Source organism: Myotis yumanensis, unplaced genomic scaffold (genome assembly GCF_028538775.1).
Source record: "Myotis yumanensis isolate MYYU_CA2020_CCGP unplaced genomic scaffold, mMyoYum1.0.hap1 SCAF_4, whole genome shotgun sequence".
Taxonomy (NCBI): domain Eukaryota; kingdom Metazoa; phylum Chordata; class Mammalia; order Chiroptera; family Vespertilionidae; genus Myotis; species Myotis yumanensis.
This window is the reverse complement of record NW_027223755.1, coordinates 103553343-103567009: the sequence shown is the minus strand read 5'-3', so window position 1 is coordinate 103567009 and position 13667 is coordinate 103553343. Positions and strand designations below refer to the sequence as shown.

Here is a 13667-nt window from a genome sequence, read left to right as displayed (position 1 = left end):
GAAAGGGTCACCCGTGATGAGACGACCTCCCCCCGCCCCCCGCCCCGTTCCAGTGGGCATCAAACCCACCCCCACCCTGGCCAAGGGCTCAGAGGACAGCAGGCTAACCAGGATGGCGTGCACAAGGCCGGGGGCGGGGGCACCTCGAGGGGGCGACTCAGAGCAAGCAGAGCTAGGAGCCCCCCTTCCCCGAGTCTCCGAGGTCCCTGGATTGTCGTCCCGGCACCCGCGACCGCCGCTGCGATTGGCGGAAAGTTCCGGGGCCGCTGCGGTTGGCCGCGCGCCCAGCCCGCCTCCTGCAGCTCTGCCGCCCCGCACGGCCCTCGCGGCCAGCGGCACGGGCTGCGCGCGGCCGGGGCCGGGGTTCCCGGTGGCTCCCGCCGCTCTGTCCCGGCCTCATGCCCGCCCCCCCCCCGCCTCCCGCGCTGCTCTGCGCGCTCTGCTGCGGCCTCTTGGCCGCGACCGCCCGCGCCGGCTTCTCGGAGGACCGCTGCCGCTGGAGGGGCGGGTACTGCCCGCGTGGTCAGCCCTGGGGCTGCGCTGGTCTCTGGAGGGGCCTGCGGGGAGGTACGGCCCGCCCCGTGGGTTTGGGGCGGGGGCGCTCCTTCCCCGCACGGAGCCCCGGCCCTCCCTTCGGAGTGCAGAGGCCTCAGTTTCCTTCCCCGCGCGCACGCAGCTGTGTGGCTGCGCTGGGCGAGGGCGCAGGCCGCTGGCTCAGTCCCGTGCCTCTGGCCCCAGCGGCCTGACTCCGGAGCGCGGGGCAGCGGGCCCTGGCCTGTGCGGAGGGCGGGATCGAGTGGCTCTACCCGGCCGGCGCGCTGCGCCTGACCCTGGGCGGCTCGGACCCCGGCGTGCGGCGCCGCATCGCCTGCCTGCAGCCCGGGGGGCCCTTCGCGGGCGTGCAGGTCTTCGCTGAGCGGGCGGGCGGCGCCCTGGAGCTGCTGCTGACCGAGGGCCCCGGTCCGGTCCGGTCCGGGGGCGGTGCGTGCGCTGGGGTCCTCGGAGCGCGGGGCCCTCTTCCTGCAGGCCACCCCGCACCGCGACATCAGCCGCCGCGTGGCCTCCTTCCGCTTCGAGCTGCGCGAGGACTGGCGTCCAGAGCTGCCTCCGCAGGCCCACACTCTGGGCGCGGATGGTGACGTCTGAGTGGGAGTCAGTGAAATCGCGCCCTACCAGGGCCATGAGGGAAATGCCTGTCGTCCCCACCACACAGGGAGGAACGGAGGCGCTTTTCAGAGGCCACGCAGCTAGAACAGGGCCAGAACAGGTCAGCGGGAGGAAGGGCAGTGACTCATCTTCGGGAAAGAGCCGGCAGGTGACAGAATAGGGGGAAGGGGAGGTCAGTCTGGGCAACCCAGGTCCCTAGCCCCTGAGGGGTTGGGGTTGATGGGGGGAGAGGGGGATCAAAACCTCAGGCCAAAGCTGTCCAGGACACTCTGGCCCAGCGGCGACCCCCCTGCCCTCCTCCATCCCAATATAACAAAGTCCAGTGTGAGCCTGTCACCATGGAGATGCCCCACCTCCCTGCAGGGCAGCAGGCCCAGCTCTTTGCTCTCCTGGAGCTTAGAGCCTGACCCCATAGCGGGTGGAGTGTCTCTGTTCTGCCTCCTGGCTCCGTGCCCATCATATCCTACTGCTGACCCCCCACCCCCCCACCTTCCAGGCTGGTGACTGGGCCCTGGACACAGCTCTGGGAGCCCACAGGGGTTACTGCATATGCAAGATCCGGGAGCCAGAGCATGCATCAGGACACAGCTTCAGGTGGGGTGTGCTAGGCACAACCCTCAGGCCCATGTCTATGCACGTGTGTGGGTGCATGCATGAGCCTGCAAGCATCACCCCGAATGCAGGAGGTCTTCAGGGTTGGGGGTCTTCAGGGTTTGTACACATGTGCTCCCTGGGATCCCAACTGCCTCATGGCCCGGAGCCTCCATTCGCACCCCACTGCACTGTGGTGTCTGGTCATTTGCTGTCGCCCTCCTGCCTCTGGTTGGTGGGAGGAGGCCTTGGGGGGTCCAGAAGAGGGCAGGACCTACACTGACCATCCTCCCTGCATGCAGGTGCCTGCAGGCCCGGTAATGACACCGAGTCCTCCTGGCCTTGTGCACTGGCAACTTTGGTGAGAGGCCCTGCCACGCCAATGGGGCAGAGGGGGAAGCCGGGGGCCTCCCCTCCCCTCTATGCAAGCCACTGGCCAGTGTGTCTCCCTGCAGTGATCCAGGGGACCCTGCACAGGATTGCTCACGACACAGAGCTGCAGGCGTCTGTTGTCACTGTGGCAGCTGTCCGTGTCCGCCAGACACTGCCGCTGTTCCAGGCGGGGGGCTCTGGGGGCCTGGTACAGACCTCCATTCGCACCCCACTGCGCTGTGGTGTCCGCCCCGGCACTTTCCTCTTCGTGGGCTGGAGCCATTTTGGTGAGGCCTGGCTTGGCTGTGCACCCCGCTTCCAGGAATTCAGCCGTGCCTATGCAGCTGCCCGTACCAACCACCTGTCCCTTTGGGGTGGCACTGGACTGAGGGGTGTGGGAGGAGGGCTCTGGAGAGAGGCCACGAGGAGGGGGGGGAGGGGGAGGTCTCCAGAGGGCATCACAGTACCAACTGCTTCTGAGGGAGGGGCAATAACCAATAAGAATATGGACTTCAGTAGTCAATGCAGGTCGAGTGTCTGGTACCTGAGCCCAGCCTCCTTTACACTGCGGGAGACGGAGGGCAGTGGTGCCTTGTCTGAGGCCATCCAGCTCGTGAGTGGGGCAGTGGCCCATGCCCTGGAGAGGGGGGTGCTGCTGGGTGGGGCCTGCATGGACTCCCCGCCCACGTGAGCTTCGGCTCTGCTGCTCCTGCCCCCACTGTCAGGTGCTCCCAAGGCTCAGAGCGGGAGTGGAAAAGGGGGCCTCACTCCCCAGGTCTGAGGCAGGTTGCGTCCCTTGGGGCAGGAAGGTCAACGTCACTCCCAGCCTGGGAGGAAGGGGGCTGCACTTTGGTGCCTACTTCTCTCTGTGGTTCCCTGGGAGCCCAGCAGTCCCTGGCTCCCTCCTGCCCTCGGGCCCCTGCAACTGGCTGAGCAGAGCCCATGGGATCCTTGTGGGGTCCTGCTTGTTGCTGTTCCTCTAAGGAGCATGTCCCACCACTGGCCCCAGTTTTTAAAACAAAGTTATTTTATTTGTCCACTTGTTCACTGATGTGATATTCACATGCTCTTTTTTTTAAACCAATTTTTTGTTTGATTGTTTTTAAAAATATTTTTATTGATTTCAGAGAGGAAGGAAGAGGGAGAGAGAGATAGAAACATCAATAATGATAGAGAGTCATTGATCGGCTACCTCTTGCTTGCCCCCCACGAAACCCAGGCATGTGCCCTTGACTGGAATCGAACCTGGGACCCTTCAGTCCACAGGTGGACGCTCCATCCACTGAGCCAAACCGGCCAGGGTTGGCCCCATTGTTGTTGCCCCTGCCTTCCTCCCACTTCAGCCACATAAAGGGTCACAGATTTTGGACAAAGCTGGCAGCCCTGAGGCTGACGTGCGGGGGCTGAAGCCCGGAGTGCGGGGGCTTCTGACCCCTGAGTGAGCTCACTCTGCTCACCCCAGCCCCGTAATTCCCAGGACAGAAAAACTGAAGTCTGGGGAGATGCCTGGGCTGAACCCTAGAAATAGCTTCCCATCCTCACCTGCCTTCGCTGCTGGGGAAGAAGTCAGGGGTGCGGGTGGGAGCCAGGGGTCCTGCCTGGTTTCAGCCAGGAACCGAGTCTGGGAGAAGGACAAGGCTGTGTCCATACACAGGACCCCTTTCTCCAGATTCAGGGGGCACCGAACTTTCCATGGAAGCTGTGTATGCGTGGGAGAGGGGTTGTCCTTTTACTCTCTGTGGGGCTGATGGGAGTTACAGGGTGGGAGGGGGTACAGCCCCCCTGGAAGGCAGGCCTCATGCGGCTTCCTCCCCCCTGAGCTTCTTCCCATCCTCACCTCCCCAAGCTCACGGCTTTAAATACCATCAATGTGCCGATGATCCCTGCATTTTGGTCTCCAGCCTGGACCTCTCTCATGGACTACAGACCTAGCATCCTACAGACCCCCCCCCCCGCCACCCGCGCCGCCCCCCAATCAGAGAGTATCTTAGCAAAGACCAGAGGAGGAAGTGAGGGTGCCCTGACCGGCCTCCTCCTCCCTGTCTTGGGCAGGCCCCAAGGAGGGCTCCCCCACAAGGCTGAGCTGCACCCTTACCCTTGGGCCTGCCCTGTTCTTGGGCCAGCTCCCCACAGCTGCTCAGTCAGGAGGTCCTGGTCACATCCACTGGTGACTGGACTGCCTCAGACCGCCTGTCCACAATAATGGGCAGCTGCTCTGAGTGAGCCCTAGGTGGACACTGGCAGCTACCCCCCACCCCAAGCCTTGCCTGAGCTTCCCATGCACCACCCTCTTTCATAGGTGCACAAAGGGCAGGAGTGGGTGTGGCTAGCAGGGCCACTGGGGCCCTGGAAGTTTTGTTTTTAAAAAAATATATTTTTATTGATTTCAGAGAGGAAGGGAGAGAGAAATAGAAACATCAGTGATGAGAGAGAATCATTGATTGGCTGTCTCCTGCACACCCCTCACTAGGGATCAAGCCTGCAACCTGGGCATGTGCCCTGACTGGAAATCAAACCCTGACCTCCTGGTTTATAGGTGCTCCCACCAAACAACGCTCAACCACTGAGCCACACCAGGTAGGCTGGAGCCCTGGAAGTCTTGGGCCAGGGCTTTGCTTGCCCTGGGGGAAGTGGCCGAGGGAAACCAGTGTGGTGAGCCTGTGGGCTGGCGCTATGGAAGCTGGCTTTTGGGGGCACCTGTGAAATACTTCAGGGTGTGTGCATTCACATGGAGACACACACACACACACACACACACACACACACACACACACACGGCTGCCCCGTTGCCCAGAGGCGGAGCGGAGTGTCAGATGTGAACTAGTGAGAGTTGGGTATGGATGCTGGGGAAGCCAATTAGATGCCTACATTTAGTCAACAAGCTTTCTTTTTTCTTTTTTTCCCCCAGTGATTTATATATTTATTTTAAATATATTTTTATTGATTTCAGAGAGGAAGGGGGAGAGATAGAAACATCAGTGATGAGAAAGAATCATTGATAGGCTGCCTCCTGCACGCCACCTACAGGGGATCGAACTCACAACCCTGGCATGTATCCTTGACTGGAATGGATCCCGGGACCCTTCAGTCCTCAGACCGACGCTCTATCCACTGAGCAAAACCAGCTAGGGCCATTCAGTGATTTTTTTAGTTTAAGTTCTGTCTTTCATGTTTCAACCCCTATTAGTTTGACATTTATCTAAACCAAACTGACTTATTCTCTAGTGCTTTCTAAGTAACAAGTCTGATCAAAGCAGGTCATACCATATTCTCCTAAATTTAAACATTGAGTAGAAAAATTTCCTTAAAAGGAGAGTGCATATATACCAACACATATGCGTGGATACTTGCTAACATAAGATAATTACAAGCAGTTAATTTCCAAACTGGGATTTAAAAATCTGGAAATCTGAATTTCCAATGCAAATTCTTACGGTAAGGATTACAGGGCTAGTTTTTTTTTTTTTTTTTAAACTTATGATCATCAGTATATAAGGAAGTCTTGGCAAAGTACTAGTTGTGCCATTACCAGGGTACATGGATACAGTGGCGCCTTTTGGTGCCAGTCCTTTAGTAATGAAGACACCTTTCCCAGCGGAAACCAATGAGCTAGTTGCTTGGGCAACACTGAAACCCAATGTCTTATAAAGAATTTCTTCTGGTTTAAAGATATTTTGCTGATGATGTCTGTGTTCAAGCACGTTCACCCTTGGATGTTGAACTGACAGCAGGTCTTGATATTTCGATTGAACAGGTTCTGGAAGCACAGTCAAGATATCCAACTGGGGATGGAAATCATTTAAGAATAGGGCCTGATGCCAAAACCGGTTTGGCTCAGTGGATAGAGCGTCGGCCTGCGGACTGAAAGGTCCCGGGTTCGATTCCGGTCAAGGGCATGTACCTGGGTTGCGGGCACATCCCCCGTGGGAGATGTGCAGGAGGCGGCTGGTCGATGTTTCTCTCCCATCGATGTTTCTAACTATCTATCTCTCTCCCTTCCTCTCTGTAAAAAATCAATAAAAATATATTTAAAAAAAAAAAAAAAAAAAAAAAAAAAGAATAGGGCCTGAAAAACATGCAGTAATGTTCCTAGGACATCTTCATTTGAGATAACTTTGTCTTTAAATTCATCTGGAACATACCGGAGGGTCCTGGGGTTGTGATTTAGGTTCAGTGCGATCCAAGGTAGGAAGCGGTACCTGTAATGGTGCCACCACTGCCACTGCCTCGGGGCGTGCCCGGCGGGGGCGGAGCCTAGTCAACAAGCTCTCACTGAGTGCCTCCTGGGGCTGTAGGCACTGGGGGTAATGCAAGAAAAGAGACAAGTGCTGTGTAAGACTTCCCCAGCCTGGAGCCTAGGGCACACCCTTCCTTTCTGGGGAGGGCACAGTGACAGCCCCTCGGAGACAGGATTCTCGGAGCAGGTAGAGCTGGCCCTCCTAGCCAGGGCTCAGGTCTTCCGAGCAGGGCATATCTGTCTCTTGCCACACAGGGACTTCCCGCTGTGGGAGGGAGCCGAGAACGTATCCCTGCAACTGCTCCTAGGCTTGGCTTGCTTTTGGGGTGTTCTGATCGACAGAGCCCCCACCAGTCTCCCTGAGACAGTTGTACAGGGCCTGGCTGTGACCCAGTAATCCAGGCCTAGACGTTGCCCACCCGCAGTGCGCCCATTTCCCAGTGTCAACCTTAAAAACAAAATAGCTATTTTACCAGCCAAAAACTAGTTTATTTGGGAATGGCAGAGGAATTGCAATTTGGGGCTTGCAAACTATGGTGAATCACAGGCAAGTCTGGAGAACAAAGGTGAATGTTATTGTATAGAGAAAAAGGAAGTTGAGAGCAAAAGTCCATTGGAGTAGAGCAGGAGTAGAGGGTGGTGGTGGCTTCTCATTGGCTGGGCTGTTGCTGGGTAAGGAGAAAATTTTCCTCCTGCTGGAGTAACAACGTAGGCTTCCTTGTTTGAGTCTGCAAGGTGCAGTGAATGCAGGAGAGCTTCCCCTTCAAGGTTTCCTGACTCCAGTTTTATAAGGCTTCCTTCATTCTTTTTTACGTTTTCCCCTTTGACTAAGATCTTTCTCTGAAAGCATCACTGACCAATAATCAGTTTTCTACATTGAGTAGTTTTGTCCCGCTGAGTCAGGAAGCACCTTTCCTGGTCGCCATGTTCCATGTAGGAGGGAAAGTGCATAGAGATTGGAAATAGTTAACAAGGAAGGGCATTCCCATCACAAGTCTGTCTTATCAGTGTTAGAAGTATTGCAGATCATCTCAAAGCAACGAGCCATCATTTCCACAGAATCTTGACAGATAACAGGTACAAAGTTTGAAAATTATACAAACAGCCCTGGCTGGTGTTCTCAGTGGTTAGAGCATCACCCTGTGCACCAAAAGGTCATGGGTTTGATTTCCAGTCAGGGCACATACCCAGGTTGCGGGTTCGATCCCCAGTCGGCGTATGTTCATGAAGAACCAATTGATTGATGTTTCCCTCTCCCACTCTCAATGAAAAACACATCCTCAGGTAAGGATTTAAAAAAAAAGGAAAGAGCCGAAATCGGTTTGGCTCAGTGGATTAAGCATCGGTCTGCGGACTGAAAGGTCCCAGGTTCGATTCCGGTCAAGGGCATGTACCTGGGTTGCGGGCACATCCCCAGTGGGAGATGTGCAGGAGGCAGCTGATCGATGTTTCTCTCTCATCGATGTTTCTGACTCTCTATCTCTCTCCCTTCCTCTCTGTAAAAAATCAATAAAATATATTTTTTAAAAAAAAAGGAAAGAAAATTATACCAAAAAAAAAAAAAGAGCAGAATATAATCCACTTTGTATAATGGTCCTAAATCAGGAGCTCAGACCTGAGGTAACCAGCTAAATAGGTCAAAGGACCATGGAGAATCAGGTGGAATTTGTTGTAACCAGTGGACTCACTCCCTAAATTTTGAGTAATTGGGTTTCTACTTATCCAGAAGAATTTATCCATGTGCAGCAGATGGTGTTTGCTATTGCAAACTAAAACATGGTTCTTTTCTTTTTTTAAAATCCTCATCTGAGGATATTTTTCCATTGCTTTTCAGAGAGAGTGAAAGGGAGGGGGGTGGGGGAGAGAGAGAGAGAGAGAGAGAGAGAAATATCTATGTGAGAGAGACATCAATTGATTGCCTCTCAAACAAGCCCCAACTGGGGGCGAGCAAACCCACAACCCAGGTATGTGCCCTTAACTGGAAATTGAACCTGAGACCCTTTGGTGTGTGTACCAGTGCTCTGGCCATTGAGCAACACTGGCCAGGGCAAATATAGTTCTTTTATTTTTATTTAAAATATTTTTATTGATTTCAGAGAGCAAGGGAGAGGGATAGAGAGATAGAAACATCAATACGAGAGAGAATCATTGATTGGCTGCCTCCTGCACACCCCCACGGGATTGAGCCCACAACCTGGGCATGTGCCCTTGGTCGGAATCGAACCTGGGACCCTTCAGTCCACAGGCCAACACTCTATATCCTGAGCCAAACTGGCTAGGGCCAAACATGGTCAATTTCAATGGACACAACAGACTTTTGGAATATTGAAATGTACCTCTTTTTTTAGCTGTAGATCAAAAGAGGTAGGGACTAGGTGAATCGGGCACCCTATGACTATTTCAAAGGTTGAGAGTTTATGAGTTCTAAAGGGGGTGGATCTGAGATTTAGAAGGACCAATGGCAACGCTTTCAGCCAAGGTATTTGGAGGGTTTCCACAAATTTTGCCAATTGAGTTTTGATAATGCCGTTGGCTTGTTCAACTAGTCCTGAGTACAGAGGATGACAAGTGAAAATGCTATAGAATCTGCCAAATAGCACCGTCTAGCCGTAATATTTGACCAGTAAAACTGGTTCTCCAGTCACTATGGAGCTCAAGAGGGGTTTCCCAGGTCGGGATGATTCCCTCCCCCGCCCCTCCCCAATAGGATTAGGCACTGAAGAGACATGTAGCTTGTCAACGTGGAAAGGCTTTGACCCAAGGGGAAAACACAAATTATTACCAAGACATAGTTGTATCTATGAGATGGGGTGGGGTGGGGGTGGGGGGTTAGATGAATGAAGTCCATTTGCCACACCTTGAATGATCTGTTAGGCAATTTAAAATGTTTGTGGGTGGTGTGGACAGTTTCTTTTGGATTATTTTTTGGGCAGTTGGGGCAAGAAAAGTAGATGCTTTTTGTGGCCTTATTAACATTTCCACACCACTATCGGTTCATAACGGTTATAATTTTATCAGTGACCAACAATTCAATGCGTGCACAGTAATGGGAACTTAGAATTTCTGGCAGGAGTGGATTGTTATTTGGCTCAAGCCAGAGTTCTCTCTTTTCATCAAACCAATAATTATTAGAGTTCCAGTATTGTTTTTCCTTTAATGGGGCCAATTTTAGAGCATTCCTAGTCAGTTTTTCTACATTATCATTTGGGGAGCCTCCCTTTGAACCATGACAGAGGTTTGGCTATTGGTTCCTTTGAGAGCAGTGTTGTTGGTGGAAATATATTAGTGAGGCTGTTTGCTTTAGACTCCAGGGAGTCAAGTTAGGAATGCCCAAGCATCTTAATAGCCAAGGTGGCGGGTGGGAATATGGCATCTAATAGTTTTTGGTCTTAAGAGCCATACTTAGTTGTATCCCCATTAGAGGTAAGGAAACCTTGTGGTCACGAACTACCCCAAAGGCATAGTAACTATTGATATAAATGTTCGGTTTTGCCCTTGGCAAGAGCACAAACTAGAGTAAGTGTGTAATTCAGTCATCTGGGCTGAGGTAGCCAAAGGCAAAGTGCTGCCTTGATGACTTCAAAAGTAGCTATAATGGCATAGCCCGTGTGGCTCAGTGGCTTGAGCACCAACCCATGCACCAAGAGGTCACTGGTTTGATTCCAGGTCAGGGTACATGCCCAGGTTGTAGTCTCCATCCCCAGTAGGGGGTGTGTAGGAGGCAGTCGATGGATGTTTCTATCTCTCTATCCCTCTTCCTTTCTCTCTGTAAAATCAATAAAAACATATTTAAAAAAATAGTATACCCAGTGCTTGCTTCGGCAGCACATAGACCAAAATTGGAACGAAACAGAGATTGGCCCCTGCACAAGGATGGCATGCAAATTCGTGAAAAAAAAATCGTAAAAAATAGCATGCCCAGCCCAATATTTACCACTTATATAAGAACAATCAGCTCGAGCCAGTTGTTTGGAGTATCTGGTACACTGAAAGGTCATGGGTTCAATTCCCAGTCAGGGCACATCGCTAGGTTGTGGGTTCCGGTCTCCAGTTGGGGTGTGTATAAGAGGCAACCAATCTATGTTTCTCTCTCACATCCATGTTTCTCTCTCTAAAAGCAATGAACATTCCCTCAGGTGAGGATTGAAAAAAAAAGAAAAAATTATTTATTTTATTTTATTTTTTTAATTTCTTAAAGTATTACAAAGAGTATTACACATGTCTCCTTTTTTCTCCCCCTTGACATTCCCCCGGCTTCCCCCACCCCCCAGTGTCTTGTGTCCATTAGTTATTCTCATATGCATGCATATAAGTCCTTCGGTTGATCTCCTACTCCCCCCAACCCTCCCCAGGGTTCCCACTGTAGTTTGACATTCTGCTCAATGCTGCTCTGCCTCTGTATCCATTTTTGTTCATCAGTCTATAATGTTTCTTATCCATAAATGAGTGAGTTCATGTGGTATTTTTCTCAGCTTCCCAGGGGCCGTCTCAGCCCCACGGGGGCCGTTTCAGCCTCACAGGGGCTGCCTCAACTTCACAGGGGCCGTTTCAACCCCACTGGGGCCGTTTCAACCCCCACTGGGGCCGTTGCAGGCTCACCGGGGTCGTCTCAACCTCACCGGGGTCGTCCCAACCTCACTGGGGCCGATTCAACTTCACTGGGGCCGATTCAACTTCACTGGGGCCATTTCGACCCCACCGGGGCCGTCTTGACCTCACTGGGGCCGTCTCTACCTCACCAGTGCCGATTCAATCTCACCAGGGCCGTCTCAATCTCAACGATGCCATCTCAGCCTCACCGGGGCCGACTCAGCCTCACATGGGCCGTCTCAACCTCACATGGGCCGTTTCAACCTCATCGGGGCCATTTCAACCTCACTGGGGCCTTTTCAACCACACCGGGACTGTTTCAACCACACTGGGACCATCTTGACCTCACCGGGGCCAATTCAACCTCACCAGGGCCATCTCAGCCTCACGGGGGCCGTCTCAACCTCATGGGGGCCGTCTTGACCTCACTGGGGCTGTTGCAACCTCACCGGGGCTGTTTCAACCTCACCCGGGTGTCTCATCCCCACCAGAGCTGTCCCACCCCCACTGGGGTAGTCCCAGCCTTGCCGGAGCCGCCTCAGCCTCACCGGGGCCGTCCCAGCCTCTCGGGGCTGCCTTGGCCTCACAGGGGCCGTTCTCAGCAACACGAAGTTTGGCATTCTGTCCTTTGTTGGGTGGCTCCTTGCTGGACAAAATCTCCAGGTGTTCCTGGTGGCTGAATATCTGGTATGCTTGCTTGGATTTCGTTTTCTACCAAGTGCACAGACTGCCTGTCTGTCGTCTCCTAGCATCCCATGTGAGACTGGTTCTGGTGGACTTGCCTGTGTGTTTGCTGGTGCAGCGGTTCCATGTCGCTGGCCCAGCCAGGTCTGGCTCTGGCTTCCTCCGAAACTGATTCTGCTTCTTTAGTGTGTCCCTTATGTATGCGAGGAGTTGAAATCTGCATTCTGCTGGGCTGGGCTGCAAAAGCGCTGGTGGTTCTCTTTGTGTCACTAGCACAGCTTGGGTGGGGATGTAATTTGAGTAGGGCGGGATCCCCGGGAATCCCCAGGGCGGGGCCAAGGGCAATGGTGTCTCTGCTTCTATTCGCCTCTTCGCTGAGTCCACGAGACAGCCACTCTCGCTCTCCGGGTGGTTGCAAGGCCGCCCCGCTTCTCACCATAGAGGTCTGGGACCTTAGTATCCTGCCCCAAACACGCTCAGTGGATTTGATAGTCCGCATCCCCTTCTGATTAAAAAAAAGCCACGCATCCAGTTGCAGCCAGCCTGGCACGTGATTCCGTACCTCCGTTCTTGGAGCCTCTGCACAGCCTACTCAATCTCAATGCTCTTCTTTCTTCCCTTCCATTTGTAGAGCTTCCACTGGGCCAGCTTTCCCATGGTTCTGAATGACAACTTTTTCTTTTATAGTTGGTAGTCTCGATGTTGTTGTGGGAGGCAGCACGCACAGGTCTGTACCTTACGCTGCCATCTTGGTTCTCAGAAAAAATTATTTAAATAAGAACGAGGAGCTTCCTGTAAATTATGGGGAGTCAAAAGGTGAACTATCAGCATCAAGCAGTCCTGAGGGGTTTTGTCAGAGAAGACGGGATGATAGCCAGGTCAATTTCATAGGTGAGACAACTGGCAGGAAAGTTTTTAAAAATATATATATTTTATTGAGTTTTTTACCGAGAGGAACAGAGAGGGATAGAGAGTTAGAAACATCAATGAGAGAGAAACATCGATCAGCTGCCTCCTGCACCCCCCTACTGGGGAGGTGCCCGAAACCAAGGGACATGCCCTTGGCCGGAATCGAACCTGGGACCCTTCAGTCTGCAGGCCGATGCTCTATCCACTGAGCCAAACCAGTTAGGGCAGGCAGGAAAGTTTTTTTTTGTGTGTGTGTGTGAAGCCCAAATTTATTTCTATTAAAAAATGCCCAAGAGACTTTAACAAGGCCCAAAGGCCCAAAAGCCCAAAGGCATCCAGTTTTAATTTCAGATCATCCTGACTTGGTGTCCTTCCGTTTCTCCTTTTGTGAGGCATCGATTTGATCCTTGTTAATGAGACACCTTGGCAATTCTAGTTGGATCGTGGTGACATCTTGTGACCCCCAGTATCTGTCATAATGGCCATCAGGTTATGAACGATGAGAAACGTAAGACCAGAAATAATCACGAGACGTCTGCAGATATTACTTGAATATCCTTTCTAAATTATTCTTTGCAACCAGGCACAGTGATCAATTTGAGTAGGGGAGATCATGATGAGTGTCACCTGCAAAGACTGGTATTAAATGCAGCTCTTTCAGAAAGAAACCAGCAAACACCTTTCAAGATGAAACAGCCTGGCAGGAAAGTATCAAGTGTGATGAGAATGCAGGACTTCAACGGTTTGGGTACAAGATGACAGGGCGGCGGGAGGGAATCCCATGCCTATTTCTTCAGTGTATTTAACGAAAAGGACAGTGGCTCTGAGGCAAGAGGAGTTACCCTTGTGCCACCCGGTCTAGCTGTTGGCTGTGGAATCCTATGTGGTGATGGCGATCTCCATGCTTTAGGGCAGCAATTTTCAACCTTTTTCACTCATGACACACATAAATTAATTACTAAAGTTCTGGGACACACCAAAAAGTATATTTTTTTGACGATCTGACAAAAAAGAGGTATAATTTTATATATATACTAGAGGCCTGGTGCACAAAAATTTGTGCACTCGTGGTGGAAGGGGGGGTCCCTCAGCCCGGCCTGTGCCCTCTCACAGTCTG

At 52.5% G+C, this 13667-nt stretch overlaps 2 protein-coding genes and 1 pseudogene across 2 annotated transcripts; 2 read left to right on the top strand and 1 right to left on the bottom strand.

Annotated features, from left to right (window-relative positions):
- Window positions 1-398: 398 nt before the first annotated feature.
- On the top strand, window positions 399-3572 carry METRN (meteorin, glial cell differentiation regulator). The gene is given in 9 exon segments (XM_070413798.1): window positions 399-508; window positions 645-652; window positions 739-962; window positions 965-998; window positions 1001-1135; window positions 2061-2087; window positions 2090-2119; window positions 2214-2476; window positions 3474-3572. Coding segments are annotated over 9 exon segments (930 nt in total).
- A 162-nt stretch (window positions 3573-3734) lies between these two features.
- Window positions 3735-7293, bottom strand: LOC139009529 (SET domain-containing protein 9-like). The gene is made up of 4 exons (XM_070413797.1): window positions 7278-7293; window positions 6197-6384; window positions 5660-5942; window positions 3735-3751 (listed from the first exon to the last, which is right to left on the bottom strand). The coding sequence occupies exons 1-4, from the start codon at window positions 7291-7293 to the stop codon at window positions 3735-3737; spliced, it is 504 nt and encodes a 167-aa protein (XP_070269898.1).
- Window positions 7294-10176: 2883 nt separating this feature from the next.
- Window positions 10177-10275, top strand: LOC139009618 (U6 spliceosomal RNA; annotated as a pseudogene).
- The last annotated feature ends 3392 nt before the right edge of the window (window positions 10276-13667 follow it).

What these genes read in the sequence shown, in the direction of transcription:
- LOC139009529 (XM_070413797.1), bottom strand. An exon ending in CATTACTGCATGTTTTTCAG is followed by an intron (nt 5,943 to 6,196) that starts GCCCTATTCTTT and finishes TTTTGGCATCAG; the next exon opens with GCCCTATTCTTAAATGATTT.